This window comes from Mesoplodon bidens, assembly GCF_964165515.1.
Source record: "Mesoplodon bidens genome assembly, chromosome: 10".
In the NCBI taxonomy this organism is placed as follows: Eukaryota; Metazoa; Chordata; class Mammalia; order Artiodactyla; family Ziphiidae; genus Mesoplodon; species Mesoplodon bidens.
In genome coordinates this window covers 36,085,189-36,106,265 of record NC_138172.1, presented here as the reverse complement: position 1 = coordinate 36,106,265, position 21,077 = coordinate 36,085,189, and the positions used below count along the sequence as shown (strand labels likewise).

At 44.8% G+C, this 21,077-nt stretch overlaps 1 protein-coding gene across 4 annotated transcripts in view; it reads right to left on the bottom strand.

Annotated features, from left to right (window-relative positions):
- RFT1 (RFT1 glycolipid translocator homolog) overlaps positions 1-20,875 on the bottom strand; it is a 38,608-nt gene extending 17,733 nt beyond the window's left edge. For 3 of the 4 annotated variants that reach the window (XM_081246356.1, XM_081246355.1, XM_081246358.1), the window contains exons 1-7: positions 20,751-20,875; positions 17,091-17,176; positions 14,935-15,051; positions 13,620-13,809; positions 12,945-13,046; positions 9,169-9,306; positions 1,929-2,007 (exon numbers count right to left, since the gene is read on the bottom strand). In XM_081246356.1, coding sequence (XP_081102482.1) covers positions 1,929-2,007; positions 9,169-9,306; positions 12,945-13,046; positions 13,620-13,809; positions 14,935-15,051; positions 17,091-17,176; positions 20,751-20,813 — 775 coding nt within the window. In that variant the 5' untranslated portion in view covers positions 20,814-20,875. Of the gene's footprint in view, positions 1-1,928; positions 2,008-9,168; positions 9,307-12,944; positions 13,047-13,619; positions 13,810-14,934; positions 15,052-17,090; positions 17,177-18,654; positions 18,724-20,750 lie in introns of those variants that run through there. The other variant, XM_081246357.1, reaches the window with a different exon arrangement.
- Positions 20,876-21,077: the final 202 nt, after the last annotated feature.

Genomic DNA, 21,077 nt, shown 5'->3' with positions numbered 1-21,077 from the left:
CATACACATACACATATACTATATACACTCACACACATACACTATATACATCCACACATACACACACACACATGTACTATATACACTCACACATACACACACATACACATATACTGTATACACTCACATACACACACACACATATACTGTATACACTCACACACACACATACACATGTGCTATATACACTCACACATAACACACACATACATACACATATACTATATACACTCACACACACACATTTTTGCTATAACAATAAATGATTTCAAATTTTTTAGAGCTGTAGTTTTTAGAGAAGAAGAATCTGGGTGTCCTTGTCAAGCCCCTTCCTTACTTCACAGCCACAGAGAGGGAGGCCCTGGAATGTCCCTAAGGGCCCTCTGCCAGCCAGGTCAGGACGGCCCAACCATGGAGCAGGCCCAGCTTGGGAGGCTTGAGTGTGTAGCTGACACCTGCCACTGCAAACACATCTAGCCACTGCAGTCCAGACAACCAACTTAGGGCCACTGCTTGCAACCAACTCAGGACCATTCCTTAACTCATTCAAACTGTCCTTTAAACTTCAGGAGGAAAAAAAAGTGCATTTAAGTAACACCCCTTCCCAAAACTCCCTCCTTTGTTTTGCCTGTTCTAACAATAATGGGAACTATCACAATATACAATTTCACTACAGTACCTTTCTTTATCAAAAAATACTTGCTGAATACCTATCATGTGCCAGGCCCGGCAGGGTGCCACAGAGACAGTGGTGAACAGCACACTCGGTGTTCTCAAGAAACTTAGCATTAAGGCACCTCCAGTCAGCTCTCCGAAGGCTTCTGACCTTTACTTCCTCCAGAAGTCCTATGAACAGTTTCACTTCTGTAATGGCAGCATTATGGGCTCAGGCTAGAAACACCCATTCGCAAAGTTCAGGGAGCCCTAAGGCGCCTTCTGGTTCTATCCTTTAACTCACAGATGTGGAAAGTGAGGCTTAGGGAGAGTTACTTCCCTTTGGAAGCATAATGAATAAAATAAAGAAGGTGGAAAAGGAAAAACAACAAGATAATAATAATGATGTTTGTATTACAATGCTAGAATTATAGGAAACTTTTCTATTTTCCAAAATTCTTGTAATGGGGTTATATTATTTTCATAATTAAAAGAATTTTTGAAAAGATTTAGAAACACGTTCAGTAATAGATATATAGATGTACAGACACATGAAATTTATAGAGAGAAACTACTACTTTCAGCAGCTTATAGCCACCTCCAATCTCATTCTTTGAACTAAAGCTGGGTATAAATAAACCAATACATATATATAGAAAAGTTACATATACTTTCAGCTCCTGGTTTGCCCTCTGCTTCAGAGCTCTGTCACTGTTAAACCTGAAAGTCCCGAGAAGTTGGAAGGCTGACCAAACTATCCCACAGGTGAATTTTATTGTTAAAGAAAATAAAATGAGAAAAACCTGGTTCTTAAAAAGTGCAGAAAAACAAGTGTATAAAAAGTTAGGAAAATGAGATTACAGATCGTTTTCTGTATTTTCCAAACTTTCTGTAATTGATATAATATTTTTATAATACATTTGTTTAAACGCTGTTAACATGGGTTCGGGAGTTAGACTTGGATTCAAATTAAATTGCTCCTCATTTCTGCAGAAGTTATGTAACCTCACTGACCCTCAGTTTCCTCATCCATAATAAATGGGGACAATATCTTTCTTACAAGGCTGTGGGGAGATTTAAATTAGACAACTGAAGTATCTAATTAAATAAATGTTAGTTTCCCTCTCCTTGTTTAAAAAACTCTCATTTCTGAGGGTCCTCTGCCCTGGGGGCTCTAGGCAGCAGGTGGTCTGCATCTAGGCAATCAGCAGTTCTATGGAATCCCCTGGCTGATACTTCGGTTTCCTGACTGCTTAGAGAGACTTTTTACTTACCTTCTGTCAAAATCTGTTTCAAGAAAGACTGTTTGAAGAAACTCCAAGTCAATTTAGCCTCTTCCCAATTTACAAAAGCCTAGAAGAAAAAACAAAACAAAGCAAAAACTCCAGGCATTCCAAGTCTAAGAATATAATAATACTACATGAGAGGCAAACTCAGCTTGGTCTCTAAATCCCAATTTGGATAGTCCCCACTAATTTTTCATTTACTGCTAAGCACACAGAAAACATCTAACGAATACTGGCAAAGAACTTACATTCCTAAATGTGAAGACAAAGTCTCTGGGTGGAAGAGCCTCCCTGTGGGGCCTGCCCAAGATTCATTCACTGAGACCCCTAAAGAATTGTGCTGTCCCCTTGCTGCTGCCCAGAGAGTAAGCTGACCACATGGAACACACACAGCTCACAGTCAGTTCTTCCCTTAAAAGACGTCTGAAGCATGCCAAGCTGCAGGACAAGTTCTGCTCAATGTACATCTTAGTGCTTTATTTAGCCAGCCAGGGTCCCTTTACAGAAAGCATATGAGCTTGGCTTGTATATTTCAAAAGAAAGTAAGGCCTTCCAGGTCAGTTAAACCACATAGAATTGGAACGACAGAGAAAAGGAAAACAAAAACAAAAAACAAACTTCTGATATGGCTCTTCTCAAACTCTCAGGGGGAGCACCAAACTGCCCATTTTCTAGGGACAAGGAGGGTAAGAAGGAAGCAAATGCTTAGGAAGGGCAGAGGTCAACCTGTAAGAGACAGGTAGCCTCAAAGCCAGAGAGCCGACCACAAAATGCAGGAGAGGGGCAAGCTAGCTGGACATGACTTCTTTTTTCCTACTTCCTCCCAGTTCCTTCTAGGGGCCCCTCCTCAAACATGAAGGCATCCAGAATATTCAGTTTAGGTGTTAGGTTCTTATTCTCAGGGTACCTGCATCTTGGAAAGTTCTTATTAACTCAGACTTTTCAAAGGTGGGATTTCAGGGGGCTATTTAGGAGGAAAGGGGTGAATCACAAGGCCAAGCCCAACCCACCTCTCTAAAAGGTCGATTTTAGCTATGGAAGCTGGCCCAAAGGCAGGCGTAGAACCTGTCCCAGTCACATGGGCCCCTGCTCTTGGCCCAAAGCCCATCTGTGTAGAAATATAATGCATGCCATATATATGATTTTAAATTTTCTAGCAGCCTACAGTGAATAGTAAAAAGAAACAGGTAAAATTCATTTTAATATATTTGATTTGACCCCAAATATTATCATTGCAACATGAAAAGAAATACTAGAAGCATTTCATATTTTTTATATTAATTCTTTGAAATCCAGTGTGTATTGAGTGCACTTACAGCTCATCTCAATTCCAAATGCTCTGTAGCCACATTGCCCCGTCCACATTGCCATTTAGGACAGGGCAAGTCTAGAGTACCCTTTGAAAGCAAGGGTCATTTCCAGTCCTCAAATCTCCTCACCCTTTGGTTTCAGAACCTTTCTTCCAGATTTGGAGGACAGTTCTGAATCCTGCCAAACCACACTGACATCAGTGCATCATTGGACCTGGAGCCGAATGCCAGGGGTAGCTCTAGTCCAGGAGGAAATTTTCCTCAGTGAGAAGGAAATTGGGCATTTCCTTGCCCCAGAACAAAGAGCGCCAGACCTCCCTACACCACTAGGGGGCACTGTGGACCATGTCATCCTGGTACACTGATCCCGCCCATAGTTGGCTTCAGGGGAGCCTGGGTACAGCACCTTCTCTCTCTCTCTCTGCCCCCTCCATGCCAGGTGGTCCTCTGGAGGGGGCGAGGGGTGTGATCTGCAAAGCAGTAACTGTGCTCTTTTCAAAGGAAATGAACAGTTACAGCGGACCCACAAGGCTTTTGTGAAGCCTACTTGCTGTTAGGCTGTGAATTGATTTGGGAAGGTGGCTGAGCTCTTTAAAAAAAATAAATTAAAAGTTCTTTAGGACAGTGAAATCATGACAGTGCATCTGATCTTCAAGCTTATACTTGAGCATTCCTTTCTCCTAATGCCTTCAGTTTAAATGGACCCATGGTTTGGAAGGAATAGCCACACTGCTTACTAACTCCAAAATGCTCATTAAGGACACAGGCAGGAAGTCTGATCAGAGATTGGGTTTCTTCTCAGAGGCACCTGCTAAGTGGTAGAAAAAGAAGCACTCTCCGGGCTTTTAGCATTCTGTTCTGAATGGATTTGTCACTTGGGAAGGTCAAAAGAGGCCTCTTGGGGCTTCCCTGGTGGCGCAGTGGTTGAGAGTCCGCCTGCCGATGCAGGGGACGCGGGTTCGTGCCCCGGTCCGGGAAGATCCCACATGCCGCGGAGTGGCTGGGCCCGTGGGCCGTGGGCCGTGGGCCGTGGCTGCTGGGCCTGCGCGTCCGGAGCCTGTGCTCCGCAACGGGAGAGGTCACAACAGTGAGAGGTCTGCGTACCGCAAAAAAAAAAAAAAAAAAGAGGCCTCTTCCCCAAGAGCTAGGTTGGTATTGCTGAGCTGGTCTACAGGCTGTGAATTTCTCCAGAATCCCATGACTAACAAGCCATTCCACTGCCTCCCGGTACTGATGGAGAAATTGAGGTACAGGTGGGGAAAGGTGATGGGAAGTACCTCCGGAGAAGGTCTGGAATCAGAACTCAGGGGCTCATTGTGCTTTAACCTGAGTCACTCTTCTACTTCCCAAACTCTTCTGACTCAGAATGGTCCAACCAGCTGCATCTTTACCACACTGACAAGAGTCACCAGGGCCACGGTCCTGTCCCCTGCCCTCCATCACCTCCACACCCCACACAGCACTCTTTCCTCTCCCTCTCACTCCAGGGCTATCGGCTGCCCTGGCTTCGTCCATGCTCCCACTTCCACCCACCCTCCACTGTCCTCATCACTTGATAAGTGATAGATAATTGCCACTGCCTCCTCCTGGTCTTCTTCCAACCTTTTCTCTCCTCATGGTAGGGTTCAGGCTTTGGATTCAAGCTCAGGGACTGGGGCTCAAACTACAGCTCCTGACTTTTTGTTGTTGTTGTTTATTTTGGCTGCTCTGGGTCTTAGTTGTAGTGCAAGGGATCTTCGTTGTGGCATGACAGCTTCTTCTGAGTTGCGGCATGCATGCGAGATCTAGTTCCCCAACCAGGGATTGAACCCAGGTCCCCTGCATTGGGAGCATGAAGTCTCACCCACTGGACCCAGGGGTGAGACTGGGGAAGTCCTATTCCTTACCCTTTTTTTTCTTTTCTTTTTTTTTGGCTGGGCCACGGCGGCATGTGGGATCTTAGTTCCCCAACCAGGGATCAAACCCATGCCCCCTGCAGTGGAAGCGCAGAGTCCTAACCACTGGACCTCAGGGAATTCCCTACAGCTCCTGACTTACAGACTACAAAGACCATGGGCAAAACACTTAACTTTGTTAAACCTCAGTTTTCTCACCCACAAAGTGGGATAAGAAGTCCTATTTCCTGGAGCTGGTATGAGCAATGAATGAGAGAAAACTAGACATGATAAATTTGTAACAGATGGCAAGTTTCTCAGCACAAGCAATTAGACCATGGTACTGTTCAAAAACCTTTCATTAGGCTCCACTGCCCTTGAACTGCACTTGGCAGCACTGAGGCCATTACTACCCGGCTCTAGACCAGCACACCGTCACCTCCTTCCCCCTTTTGCTTCCTCACCTCTCCCCTCCCCAGCTGTCCAACCAACCTAAGGACCCAGTCATCTCTGCAATCCCAATTCCAACATGGTGATGGGCACATAACAGGCCCTGAGCAAATGTTCTTCCTTCCTACAGCCACGAATGCTCATTTCTACCACACGTTCACATTTGCCTCTGCCCACGCAGGCGTCAAGGCCCAGCTCAAAAGCAGCTTCCTCCATGAAGCCTTCCTTGACGCTTGCAGATGGAATTCATCAGTTCTTTCTCTGTGCTTCTATCTTGTTAACACTAGACACACAGTGTAGTTAGCAGAGTACACATGTTATCTCCCCACCACAGTGCGAGTTCTGAGCACAGGGACCTCACTCAGGGCACCTGGTACAGTGCTTAAGACAGGATACTGCTTAGTACATGCTTGCTGTGTTAAATTCCTCAACTTTACTTGAATACTAGCTGATCTCTCATATTAAATCCCTCAGGAGTGTCAAAGAATAGAAAAGATGTAAAAGGCAGGCTTTATTTGAGATGTCATTACTTTAAGGCTAAATAAGTAACATTAAAGAAGACAGAATTCTGGACTTCCCTGGTGGCGCAGTGGTTAAGAATCTGCCTGCCAATGCAGGGGACACGGGTTTGAGTCCTTGTCCAGGAAGATCCCACATGTCGCAGAGCAACTAAGCCCACGTGCCACAACTACTGAGCCTGTGCTCTAGAGCCTGTGAGCCACAACTACTGAAGCAAGCGCGCCTACAGCCCACGCTCCGCAAAGAGAAAAGCCACCGCAATGAGAAGCCCACACACCACAACGAAGAGTAGCCCCCGCTCACCGCAACTAGAGAAAGCCCACACAGAACAACAAAGACCCAATGCAGCCAAACATTAATTAATTAATTAAGTAAGTAATTTTAAAAAAAGAAGATGGAATTCTATAATAGGAGGCAAGAAATCTCCCAATTTGGTCAAGTTGATTGTGAATGCAATTTTTTGACCAGTTTCGTAGAAGGGAGCCCCCAGGGCAGAAAGCTGCTCTGGAGAGTCAAGTTAGGCATGTTGCTGGTGTAGTCATCCACTGCATTCAGATTTGTCTCGTTTCTTTTCTCTTTAAAAAAGTAAACTTGAATAATGAATTGTTCTACCTGGAATCTCCTAATCTTTAAGTAAATAAATAATTACTTTGGGCAATAAGACAATTTCTTCTGGAAGACTTTATAGCATAGAGGTTTAAACACACAAACTAAGGTTTTTCCACAGACAGAAGTTAGAGAGAAGTGGGTCCAAAGCCAGCTGTGTGATTTGGGGTTCGTCACTTAATGTCTCTGAACCTCACTTTTCTCACCTGTAAAATGGGAGACAATAGTATTTACCTCATAGGGTTACTAAGAGGATTAAGGACAGAAGTCCAAGTACAGTACTTAGTCTAAGGCCGGGCACAGAGTAAGTGTGCAGTCAATGGCAGTTATTATAAACGGCTCTTTGTCAAAGTTCAAATACTTTCACAGAATTCTGTTAAGTCTTTAAGAGGGGCCTCAGAGGTTGTGTAGACCAACAATCTCACCTTAAAAGTGAGGACCCTGAGGTCTGGAGAGAGTCCTGCAGGCTTCAGATCTGTATCTACTGCCTCCCAAATGCACAGGAAGCTCCCTGAGGCTAAGCAGTCACCTTCCTACGTGTCTGTGTCCCAGAGAACACCCAGCAGGGGCTGTGTTCTGTCAGCAGGAACACTGCCACCATCATGTGTGACAGGTACACCCAACCTTCTTAAGGTCAAGACTTCTGTCCTGACAACATGAGCATGGGTACTTTCGGGACAGATTGCCAGGTGAAACCGCTGAGCTCTCAGCAATGTCATCAGTGTCTGCCTGGCTAGGATGTTTGAGTGGAGCTACTCCTGCTCTCAGAGCAGCAGTGGGATGCTGGTGATGGTGTGGGCTGTCACTTATGGATGTGCACTCATGCCAGGCCACAGTGTTAAGCACCTTATATGCCCCATCTCATCTGGCTCTCACAACCACCTTAGGAGGGAGGTATTCTTATTATGCCCATTTGACAGATAAGGAAACTGAAGGTTGGAGTTCAAGGAAACTGAAGGTTGGAGTTCTGAGCCCGTCACAGGGTTAAGTACACACTTGTCGGACTCTTTTCCTTACCCTCTCTCTCTTTGCCTGTATTAACAGTAAAAACGCTCCTTTCCAAAATACTGCTGGGAGCAGGCGCTGGTCCAGTATGAAAAGCTGGCCAGGCTTGGTACAGGTGGGCCCTGGGGAGCGCTCAGGGAGGGGGACTTTTCTGCACTCTCAGACCCGCTCTGTGGGCAGGGAGCAGAAGCTCCAGGCAAGAGAAGTGATCTGGAGTCCTGATCTGTTAAGCCTGCAGATAAGGCACCATGGTATCCAAAAACTGTCATGTTCATTTAGGTTAAAGGTAAGATCTAGTTGATCAGAATGGAGAACTCTCATATAACAAATAAGAACATATCTGGCTTTGTGACATAATTTCTCGTTTTTCTTGAAAAGTTGCATAACAAGATTCCTTAAGTTCTGAGACTTAAGTCCCAAATACTTTATTACATTTTCAAGTAATCACAAAAGAGCTATAAGGAGAAGTCCAGCTGAAGCCTTACCTCAACTAAGTGCACCACATCCAGCAAGCAAGTAAGTATGAGAAAAAGGGAAAGCGCATCAGCCGAGATGGAGCAGGTCACAGAGCATCTGTGCAGAGGAGATGTGGTAAGACATCACATGCACGGCTCCTGGGCTAGAGACACTAGCACTGACCCCACGAGAGTCAGGAGATAAAAGTCAAGTGGACTGAAAGTTGAAGGGTTGAGTAGAAAGAGATTATGCCTTGCTCTCACACATCAGACTCTGGAATCTTCAGTGATCTATGTGGGGAAGGGGATCACCTGAGAGAGCAGCCTGACACTAGGCAAAGGAACTCTGCAGGGGCCCTCCCTGCTTTGTCAGCACCATCTAGACTAACTGTGCTGGAGGTCAGTCCTGGGAAAAACCAAGAGACGCAGCAGAACAGAGAGAGTGAGCACAGTGGTGAGAGCCCTGTGCTCTGCTGGGATTCACGCCACTCCAGCTCCTGTCCTCACTCTGACCCTCACCCTGGGCAGGTAATTTAGTTGCTAAGCCTCAGTTCCTCAACGCTAAAATAGAAATAATAATGTCATCCCCAAAGAGTTGTTATAAGCATTAAATAAGGTATGTAAATCACCCAGCACAGGGCCTGGCAGAGTGATTTTCAACTGGGGGCAATTCTGTCCCCTGGGGGACACTCCACAGTGTCTGAAGATATTTTTGGTTGTTACAACTTGGGGGTGGTACCTCCTGGTATCTAGTGGGTAAAGATCAAGAACGCTGCTAAACATCCTACAATGCAAAGGACAGCTCCCACAACAAAAATTATCTGGCCCAAACTGTCAATAGTGACAATATTTAGAAACCCTGGCTGAGCACATAACAAGCACTCCATAGACATGAGTTATCAAATTATCTTTATTATTATAACAATAAGCAATAAAGTTGTCATTTCTTTCCCTCAAAGATAACTAGCATCTGTGATTAAAATGATAACAGACAAAATACATTACTTACTCTATTTCTCGTAATATTGGGTAAGAGATCTGTCATTCTGGAGACAGGAAGAACTTGTTGCTTGGCTGATTCTGGGGAGGCCAGTAACTTTGTGAAATAAATAACATAGCAGAGCACCAGAACTGCAGTATAGAAAAGCTGAAAAAAGAAAATAATGGGTTTAAATTACACTGTTTTAATGTAAGCATAATTAAGATACACCTATAGATTTGACCTCAAAGGCCAGTCAAGAAATAGAACTGTCTTAATTAACTGTACTTTCTATGGAGCAATGTCTCACCCTCTGGAAAACAGCACTACTGAGTATGACCCAGCTCCACTGCAGCATCTCTACGGAAAGTGTCACACACTTCACCTGACTGGGAGAACAGAAGTTCTTCCAGGCAGGCAGAACATAAGTTCCGTGACAGACATCCACTAGGACAACCACCACAGCAATGTCAGATACGTTCTCCGAAGATTTGTATTTGGACAAAGGGATGGCTCTCCCAACTAGACAGTACACCTTGAGAATCCATGTGTCCCAGCTGTGCTAGTATCCAGGGACTTGTCCATCATCTAGGGCTGGGGATTCTCCATGAACCCCAGAAACCTGTGACACTATGATTAAAAAGCAGAATTGAGCTGCTGGCTCTCCTTTCTGCCTAGTGCATGGGTAGGGCAAGAGCTACTACAGGATGGGGAGGGTCAGGGTGCTAAGAGGCTCCACCCCTTCCTCTTCCCATCTAGGACAAAAAGATGTCTTCTGGCCATGAGCAGCCGCCTGGGGTTTTGTCTGCAGGTTGGGGAGGAGTATCCAAAGAGACCCTTTTCAGGAATTCCCTAGCAGTCCAGTGGTCAGGACTCTGCACTTCCAACGCCGGGCACCCAGGCTCGACCCCTGGTCAGGGAACTACAATAAGATACCACAAGCTGCGTGGCATCGCAGGGAAAAAAAAAAAAAACGAAAGAGCCCCTTTTCATAAGCTCCCTTATCCCCTCTGCCCCTGAGAACAGTACACACTAGCTTAAGAAGTACTGGGACCTCCAGGCCCCACTTTCAATCTGGAAACACCAAGCCTGCTCCTTTAGTAGATGCACGAAGAGGAGTCTGGGTTTAGCAGCTGTAGGCTCCTCTGCTCTCCACGCCCATCCATGCCTGAGGACACACTCACCATCCACTCTCCTTCTTTCATGCCTCAAACCCTTTAAGACACAAGCAGCGCTGTGGGGAGCCACACCACCTGAGGCCAACATGCTCTGTAACAAGCACCCTTTTCTAGCCCCCTTCCCTGCCTCTCTCCATCTTCCTGCTGACCAGAGCCTGGGGAAGAGCAACAGCCTCTTTACAGAGTATCCTAACTACATGATCCCTTCCCCTTTTTCTAATTGAGGAAATATTCACATAAATTGACCATTTTAACTATTTTAAAGCATATAATGGCAGTGGCTTTTAGTACATTCACAATGTTGTACAATAACCACCATTATCTAATTCCAGAACATTTTTCATTACTCCAAAAGGAAATTCTGGACCCATTAAGCAGTCACTCTCCATTCCCCAAGCCCCTGGCAACCACTAATCTGCTTTCTGTCTCTACAGACTCGCCTATTCTGGACAGTACACATTAATGGAAACATATAATAGGTGGCCTTTTGTGTCTGGTTTCTTTCACTTAGTATCATGTTTTCAAGGTTCATCCATGTTGTAGCACGTTATCAGTATTTCATTTTTATGCTGAATAATATTCTATTGTATAGATATACCACATTTTGTTTATCCATTCATCAACTGATGAACATTTGGGCTGTTTCCACCTTTTGGCTATTGTGAATAGTATTACTATGAACATCCGTGTACAAAATTTTGTTTGAACACCCATCTTCAGTTCTTTTGGGTATATACCTAGGAGTGGAATTGCTGGATCACATGGCACTTCTACATTTAACTTTTTGAGGAACTGCCAAATTGTTTTCCACAGCAGCTACACCATATTACATTCCCACCAGCAATGTATGAGTGTTCCAATTTCTCCATAACTTCACCAATGTTTGTTATTTTCTATCTTTTTGATAACTGCCATCCTAACTGCTGTAAAGTGGTATCTCATTGCGGTTTTGATTTACATTTGCCTAATAACTAATGATGTTGAGCATCTTTTCATGTGCTTATTGGCTATTTATTTGTGTATCTTCTTTGGAAAAATGTCTATTCAAGTCCTTGACCCACTTTTGGGATGGTTTGTCTTTTTGTTGTTGAGTTGTAAGATCTCTTTATATATTCTACAGTGACCCTTTTATTTGAGCTATGATGCCATGGGGAGAGGGGCCAGTTCAAGGAGGAATCTGGAGGCAGGTTGGAGAAAGGAGAATCCCAGCACCATAGGTGGGGCTCGCCTGCTGATATGAGGTGCTGTTGGCTCTTAGACCTCTCCCACAGAGACTGACAGAGAATATACCAGAGAAGTGCTCTCAGAAATCTTATGATGAGGATGTCAATAAACTCAGAATTGGCCTAGCTGACCTACGATCTATGACGTATCCTGGGTGGGAACTATGACAATGAGAAAGTCATAATGCAAGTAACTTTCCCAAGAAGAGTCAACCAATAACTGGGCATCTCTACTGCCCTCCTATCCTATTAGGGAGAGTCCATCACAAACAGTGACAAATGTTGAGTACTGTAGTTGTAGATCTAATAAAACATGGCAAAAGAAATCAGACATAACTTCTCTAAAATATGTAATTGTAGCAAGCTACTTTTAGGAAGCAATTCTCATTCTTTTTTTTTTTTTTTTTTTTTTTTGCGGTACACTGGCCTCTCACTGTTGTGGCCTCTCCCATTGTGGAGCACAGGCTCCGGACGCGCAGGCTCAGCGGCCATGGCTCACAGGCTCAGCCGCTCCACGGCATGTGGGATCTTCCCGGACCAAGGCACGAACCTGTGTCCCCTGCATCAGCAGGCGGACTCTCAACCACTGCGCCACCAGGGAAGCCCCTCATTCTTAATCTATAATTTTAAATCTAGCTCTTCTATGTTTCACAGAAATATTTTTACTTTTTGCCTAGGACATGGGAAACATTTTCACATAAATCATTACTAAGAATTTTAACTTGTCTTCCAATACATTAAGAAAAATTACAAAGTAGTTTGTACTATGAGATGGTCTGATAACTGTTTGATCTTTTTCATTTTTTTAATTAGCATTAGTACTATAGTTACATTTTTAATAGAACTAGAAATATGAACTAGAACTAGAAAATGAGATGGAATTGAAGCCAAAATTGCTAAAACTGAAAACGTACCTCCTATGACTAGATTCACACCCTCTGAATTATGAGAGATTTCAATCTAAGTTTAAAACAGGCTTGGCAGAGTTTCCTGCTATTCTGAAAACAACTGATTGAAATCCAGGGAAAATAACACACATGCAATTTGATTCCCACCCCACCCCCTTACTGCTTTCTCTCTCCTCCATAGGATTGTCAGACAATCAAAGGTCAGTTTGATATGGGCTGGGCTTGCCCACAGAATGTCTAAAGGAGTTTTTATGTCTGACAACAAGGCTGGATGTGGCTCTCACCAGGTCCCCACAAACACCAGTGGTGTCAGTGTATGCAGTGGGATGGACATGGCAGCCAGAGGAGAAGCAGTGCCAAGACCACCTTTCTAGAGCTTCCAGCCTTCTCCACATGCATGAATACTGCAAATGTAAATCACGGAGCAACAGAAACAAGAAGTAAAAAACAGATGGAGAAACAGAAATTATACAAAAGTTAAAAGTCATAACTCTTACCTGGGCCAAAGAGAAAATATACAGTCCCCAGTGAGGCAAACACAGCACGAGAAAAGCTGTCAGGACGCTCTTGAGGATTACTGACAGGCTCTCAGCAATCACCTGCAAACCCATGGTAAAGGGTACACTTTACAAACATTATTAAAAACTAAAGATGCAAAGGAATCCCAGAAAATCTGGGATAGCGGTTACCCCGGTGGTAGGGGTGGGGCATATGGTTGGACACAGTATTAATAATGTTCTACTTCTTGGGTTGGGTGGTAGGTTCATGGACCTTCAGTATATTATCATGCTTTAAGATTTACGTATGTTACACACTATATTCTTTTGTATGTATCAAATAATATATTTTAAAAGATGAAAAGTTAATATCCGTATACAACTAAATAGAATCACTAGAAAAATCTGAAAAACGTCCTTTTAAATTCTTATTTACACTAATAACTTCCCTATTAACAAAACCTGTTCTTCATTAATAGTGTAGCAGAGGTAAACTTCAACCAAACTCATCTGACAAATCTCAAGTGAATGAACTGAACTGTTCATGTTACCTTTTTCCAAATATTTTTTAGATGCAAATCTGAAAAGACCATTCTCTCCTATAAAAGCATTTTTTAAAAACCACTCTTTCTCCTGTTCTTCTCATTTCTCATTCACAGCAGAAGGCACACTGACCTTAAGCTTGACAAACATATGTGCTTGTGCCAAGACCCAGAAGGGCTCTCCCAGAAGTTCCACCACTGCCGAGAACCCAAACAACACCACTCCAGTTCCATAGTGGGGGATGACATCAGGATCGGGCACTGCGAGCAACTGTAGCCAGGCCCAGCCCAGGAACACGGACCAAAACACACCCAAAGGGACTCTAGAAAAGGGAACAAATGTCTCTTAATATGCTAAATATAAAAATAAAAATATATTAAAATAGTAACATTGAACAGAAAAGAAATATAGTCATAATAAAAATAGCTACCACTTATTCAGGCACTTACTACATGCCAGGCATATGATTCACCCCCTTTATCTCACTGACTCCTCACAATGATACTCTGTCATTACCCCCATTTAAAAGATGAGGAAACTAAGGCTGACAAGCATTGGGTAATTTGGTCAAGGTCATAGACAGCTATTCAGGGCAGAAGTAGGACCCAATCCTGATCTAACTCCAAAGCCTGCACTCCTATCCACTGTGTTACAATGACTCGTAAGTAAAACTCCCAGAAGTGCCTGCTGTTTGCACTAGAATAACTGAAGGACGGTATACAGCTGGTCCTTGTACCTCAAATAACTGGTAGTCCAGTGCACAGTAACCCTTCAGGTGTGACCAGAGAGCACTTCAATATGACTGGGTGGCTAACAGTCATTCCTCTAATAAAATAAACACCTACCAGCCGTTATGACAGTCATCTCCATGAGGTAATAAGGAGTTATGCAAGGGCAGGACTGGGAAACCATTTTAATCACTAGCCCTCCTGGCAGGGATTGAACTGCAGAAAAGCCATTACAACTTTTAGCTGATGTACTTGGTCCTCAAGAATATTCTAAAAGGCTCAGAACTGAAATCAACGTAACAAAATTGAGGAGAGATACAAAGAAACCCTTAAAAGGCTTTCAAAAAATAATAAGTGGCTGTTAAAAGCGCAGAAAACACTCTAAGGAAAAAGGTTAGGAATAAAAAAGATGGCACAGGCCCAGTGGGAATCAAAATAGCAGAAACAGCCTCCAAAGAGGGTAGAAGTGGGGTTAGAAACGTGGCACAGAAACCCCTACCCGGAGCTTCCTCCTGGCTCCTGGCCATCCGGAGAGAAAACAGCCAGGGATGCTCCTTCACACATATGTTCTCCCCTTCCTGTCCCACGCCAAGGGCCCAGAAGCCCACTGCAAAACCCAAGCTGGAAACTATTCAGCTTTAGGCAAGTGTTGCTGTTTAATTTCTCACACTTATCACACTTGCCTCCGTGAAACCGTCTCCGGCCAAAGCACAACTCACGTTAGCCACAGGAGGTTGAGGGTCTGGCTCCAGTCCCGCTGGGTGCTGCCACTCAGACATGCTCTGCGGAAGGCCTCTCTGGCCAGGAAGATGGTGGTAGAGTAAAGCAGTGTTAGCCTGTAAAGGAAAAGCAGCAATCAACATGATGTCTAGATTTTTCATAGAGACAACTTCTGGGGTTTTGCTAGCAATCGGGAGGAGGAAAAGTCTTGGTCATAGATCACTGGTGGTGATTGGCGGGGGGCAATGGTTTCTTACAGAAGCCCCCTCCCCAGCTAATCTGATCCATACAATAGGAGAGTTAGGAACCAAACAAGGGACATATGAGCGTGTGCCTATAGAGAGTTATGCCTAGGACAGAAACTGCCACAGAGGCCCCCAAAGCCTGCAGCCTTTGTGCCTATACAGAGGTGTGGCTCTGACCATAAGGAGGAAAAAAGGACAAGATATGACCGCACACAGCAAGAGGGCCTCTTGGCCACCCCGAGACTGGTGACCTAATGACCCTTATGAAAGAAGCTGAGGCTCTATTGAGTAGAGAATCTCAACACAGGCAATGAGGCTGGCAACCACTACTGGGGCTGCTGCGACCCAGATGGGCAAGGCTTGCCCACGTTCCTCCTGGCGGGCTTACCTAGGTGGACCCTCCTGCACCTTAGCAAAGAGTAGCTACAGTTCCCCTTCCTCAACAGGCAGTTGATTGGATGAAGCTAGAATGAGGATGGCCCAGGGCTAAGGTACCTGAGGTTGTCCAGGGATCATTCTGTGACCCAGTGCTTCTGTCCCAATGAGACTGAACTATACCTTAAGCAGGTAGACAGGCCAGACAAGGGCTGTCAATGCAGGGATCTGCAAATCTGGGCGAGGCCCAAACTGCTTTAAAGTCTGAGTACCTATGAGGCCTTGGCCCTCTTCCTGCTTTTACAAGAACATTTCTCATTTTTAAAATAAATTTATTTATTTTTGGCTGCATTGGGTCTTCGTTGCTGTGTGCAGGCTTTCTCTAATTGCAGCAGCTGGGGCTACTCTTCGTTGTGGTGCGCAGGCTTCTCATTGCAGGGGCTTCTCTTGCTGTGGAGCACAGGCTCCAGGGTGGGCGGGCTTCAGTAGTTGTGGCACACGGGCTCAGTAGTTGTGGCTTGCAGGCTCTAGAGTGCAGGCTCAGTAGTTGTGGCGCATGGGCTTCGTTGCTCCGTGGCACGTGGGATCTTCCCGGACCAGGGCTCGAACCCGTGTCCCCTGCATTAGCAGGCGAATTCTTAACCACTGAGCCACCAGGGAAGTCCCAAAAAGAGCATTCCTTAAAGTATGGTCCCTATTTCAAAATCACCTGAAAAACTTGTCAAAGTGCAGATTCCTGGGCACCTCCTCAGTCCTACCAATTGCAAAGCTCTCCAGATGATTCCTTTGCCCATCAAAGTTTGAGACCCTTCTCTAAGCTCTGAGAACAGAGCCAAGAGCATATGTTCGGTAAATATTAGATGTGAAATGCTGTCTGGAACATAATGTCTTGTTTACTAGGACATGAAGACACACCTGGGAAGCTGAGCTATACTGAGCACTCATATCACTTCATATACTTTTGTGTCATTTGTGAAGATAGAATATGTGTGGTTGTCCTTGAACAGACAGGAGGAGAGTAGAAGAAACAGAGTCTAAAAGACAAAGCAAGTTGGCTTTCTAAGAGCCTCCAAGGAACTAATGACAAGGACTCAGCTCTCACCCCACTTCCACTTTCCAATTATAAAATTCACCGAGGAGGGAAGGAAGGTGGCTGTTCCAGCCCTGCAATTACAAAGTACATCCTCACGATCTGCAGAATTCCTGCTTCCTTTGCTGTCAGCAGGACGAGAACACAGGATTATACCTGAGTTGGAGTTTGCAGTGAATTACTCCCACTCCTCTCCTGGGTTTTAAGGCACAGAGGGAGAGCGGGCAGAGAAATGTGTATTTGGAGGCTGCTAATGGAAAACACACCATGGGTCCATTAAAAGCAACATCGCCTAACGCTTCTCTTCAGCCCACTGCTGAAACACTCTGCTTCTGGTAAAGGTCCATGCTTCTAAAATCCAAGGGTGACACACAGGTACAGAGTTTGAAGAAAACCCGACTAGGGATGTGAGTTGTGGACAAGGCCAGGGTACACCCCTTCTTACCTGACATTCACTATGCCAACGATTTCCTTTGACAGGAAGCGAAGAATAAATGCATTTAAGACAAAGGTGATCAATCGAAACAACACCTACAGAAAAAGAAAAAAATACATAATAAATTATATTGGGAAGGTTTACTTCGCTGAAATGAACACAAGATGGCTGCTCTTCTTAATGTAACGACATACAGCAGCTTTGCCAGAGAGATTCTCTTTAAAATGCTCAACCTGTCTGCACTGCTTCTGAAATCTCATTCCTTGGGGTCTCTCGGCACTCTCATGCAATGGTCAAAGAACCCAAGAAGGCATGTGGAAGTCTCCCTAATTTACTGATGAGAAGAGGGAGGCCCTGACAGATTCACTGAATTTCTTCAAGTTCAGTCAGGCACTCTAGGGAGCAGAAAGGGAATTCTAGTTAGTGCTTCACACTGGCCCTCCCTCCAGCCTGTTTAGAAAGAGCACACACTTAGCAAGTGGAAGTCTGCAGAATATAGCAGATTTACCAGGAACGATGGAATCTAACTTCTCCTTCTTTGCCTAGTAATATCTAAGGATCTGACAATGACATTTAATCTCTTTGAACTTCGGTTTCTCAATTAGAAAACAGAAAAGGCTATGTTTATTTACTGAATATTTGCCACTTTCCAGAGAGGAACTAAAATACCTTTCAAACAACTGCAATAAGATACTATAAAATAGAGGGGAAAGGAAAACAGAGTCCAGCTATCACCATTTGAAAAGGATATATCCTGAGACTTTCAAGCCTGTGAATTCAAGAAAACCACCTGAACAAAGAATTCTTCCCATGAGACAGAGAAAAACAGGTTGCAATTAAGTGAGGTTGCCAAATGGGGATGATGGCTGGGGTGCAAGCCTCACTAAGTGACACCCCCTCTGCATCCTGGCAGCAACACAGATGTAACTCAAGGGCACTCCAGAGCAAATGACAGATCACTTCTGTGTCAAGCACTCTCAGAGTTACATGTGAACAGTTGCAATCTGGAAAATTCAATCAAACTATGCCAGTGGACCACTGTGGTCTGAAAATCTCCCGGGGAAGGTATGACCAAAAAGGGAGACTGCAGGGCTTCCCTGGTGGCGCAGTGGTTGAGAGTCCGCCTGCTGATGCAGGGGACACGGGTTCGTGCCCTGGTCCGGAAGGATCCCACATGCTGTGGAGCGGCTGGGCCCGTGAGCCATGGCCGCTGAGCCTGAGCATCTGGAGCCTGTGCTCCGCAACGGGAGAGGCCGCAACGGGAGAGGCCACAACAGTGAGAGGCCCGCATAATGCAAAAAAAAAAAAAAAAAAAAAAAAAGGGAGACTGCAGTCTAACACTGTCCCTGAAGTGTCACAGAGCAGCAAGGTCTCCAAAGCCAAGGTAACACAGTGTTAACCTTTATGGAGTCAAAGGTGACCTTTTCAAAGTCTGATGAAAGCTTGGTAGCCTCTCCTTAGAAACATGCGGGTACATACATAGACACCAAATTCTGTATTCAATTTTAGAGATTTGAAACCAATTCATGCAGCTCTTAACGGAAAAAGTACTCAGCTGAGAGTCTCAACTCACCATTTAGCTAAACCCATCATCTTCTAATTTCTGTAAGCCTCAATTTTCATCCCTGTCAAGTGAGGCTACCTATCACAGAGAGTTGATGACAAGGATCAAAAAACATCGTGGAAGGGAAAGCATTTTTGAAAAATGCATACAAATGAAAGGCATTAATACACTATGGCTGGCTCAGTGACAGAGAATAAGCTCTTAAATTCTTTCAGAACACAATGTAATTGCAAAGCTACCTCAAGTGTCTGCATTGTAATTTGAGAAAGCACACAAGACTGAATTAAAACACTCCAAGAAGCCTAAAGATTATAGCTAGTTAAAAAAAAACCCACATGCACACATTTATGTTAACTTCAAAGTTATCACTAAGAAACTTAATGTCTTAGGCTATATCCATATCTCCTAATTGGTTTGAATAAAGGTTTGAGCTAATGAAGATATAAGGTTGCTCACACTCCCCAGTATTTGCTCCGTATAGTGGCCCTTATTAGCAACAGTCTTCATTTAACTTTGTAAAGGACTTAACAGTTTAAAAAAAAAAAAAGCCCTTTTACATCTGTTAATTACCTGACCCCTAAAAGCAACCGGGTGAATGCATGGGAAGCAAGTAAACTCGGAGCAAAGGGATTTGCCCACATGGCAAGCAAATGACCCAGCTTGAGCTTATGGGTAAGGCCACCTGACTCCTAGTCTAGTGTGTTTTCTGCTATGACTTGTTTTCTTTTAATGAAGCTAATCTCAGTAGTAAGGTATCATCAAAGGTTGAACAATCAACACTGTGGCTAAAGCACTGAATTCAAAGTTATTAGTGTTGTGAAATACAAAAAAACCCCACAACTAGGTAACTTAGGGTTCAACTAATTTAGGGTTAGATGACTAGCTGTTTATAAAGTGCATATCTTGTGCAAGGAATTCTTCTACATGCCTTACATAGATTGGCTCATTTCACCCCTACAGTGACCATTTTCAAAATTCATATTACCATAATAAAACTAGCTAACATTTATTAAGTACTTATGCCAGGCACTTAGGCATTTCATCTAATCTCCCTAATGACATTAGGAGGTTGCATTGTTGTTCTCATTTAAGATGAGGAAACTGATGATTGTAGAAGTCAAGAGATTTTCCCCAAGTGCAGGCATCTAGCAAGTGGCAAGGCCCAAACTTGAGCCCTAGTCTGCCTGGTGCTTTCTCCTAACCTCTATGTGAAATGCTGCCTCTCTAAAACAAAGGGAAAGGTAGATTCAGGACTTTTGTGAGGAAGGGTTGAACGGTCAAGAGTGAGACATAGAGAAACTGAGCCACATGACTTAGAATGACCAGGTTCTAGGGTTAAAAGAATCTTTACAATACCATTTGGATCAACTGGCATGCACCATATCTGACGTGAAAATTTGGGCCAAGAAGGGAAAGTGACTTGTCCAAGGTCACACTGCCTTAAGGAAGAGTGCATACTAAGAGCCAGAGCATACTACTGTTAAGTGCAATTATCCGAATAACCCCAACCTAGCCTCACAGCAACCTTATGAGCTAGGTACTATTATTACCCCCGTTTTCTGAGGAGGAGCTGAGGCTTAGCAGGTGAAGTCACTTGTCCTGGGTCATGCAACAAGGGCATGGTAGAACCAAGATTCCAGTACAGGCCTGTCTGAGCCCAGGTCCCTGTTCTTCGCCATGCCATATTGTCTTTCTGAACTCAGTGGGAGTCAGAGTTTGAAAAAAGTGTTTGAGGGTAAGGAGTGGGACATGGAAAAAATAAACCCTTGCCTTAAAAATATATGAGATTCTAGAGCACCAAAGGCACCCCTGCCACCTGATCTAACCCTCCCCTACTGCCATATGGGATATATAATGCTCAAAAGGAAAAGTGGTTTGTTTGCAGTCTCCCAGCCAGGATTCTGGACGCAGGCTCCCAGCTCCGGGCCCAGGTGTCCCCTCTCGGCCACCGCCGCCACCGCCTCTCGCGGAACCCCCCCCCCGCCCGTAGTAGCGGGGTCCACGCCAGGGCTGGGTCTGCCCCGGGATGGGCTCTCAAGGGCCCCCGGGCCACCTCCCCGTGAATCCCGGCTACGGAACGGGCTGGGGCCGGCCCGGCAGAGTACCTGCAGGAGGAGACCAGAGGAGGCCAGCCGGGCCGCCTGGCCCAGCACCTCGCGGGGGCGCATAGCCTCAGCGCCCGGGGTCCGTCCCCAGTAAATGCCTCAGACCGCCGGCTTTGTCGCAAGAAGATAGCGTCACGGAGCGGCTCGTTCGATGATTGGCGATTTTGTACGGCGGAGGCGGGGCACGGGAAGATCTGGCCCTTTAAGTGGACCGGGTTCGGATTAGTCAGCGTGGTTGCGCCGCATCGCCTCTCCCGTTTGAGAGAATGTGTGGTTTCTGTGCCTATATCTCCCTGTTGCAAATAAGTTAAATACTGTGACCATACT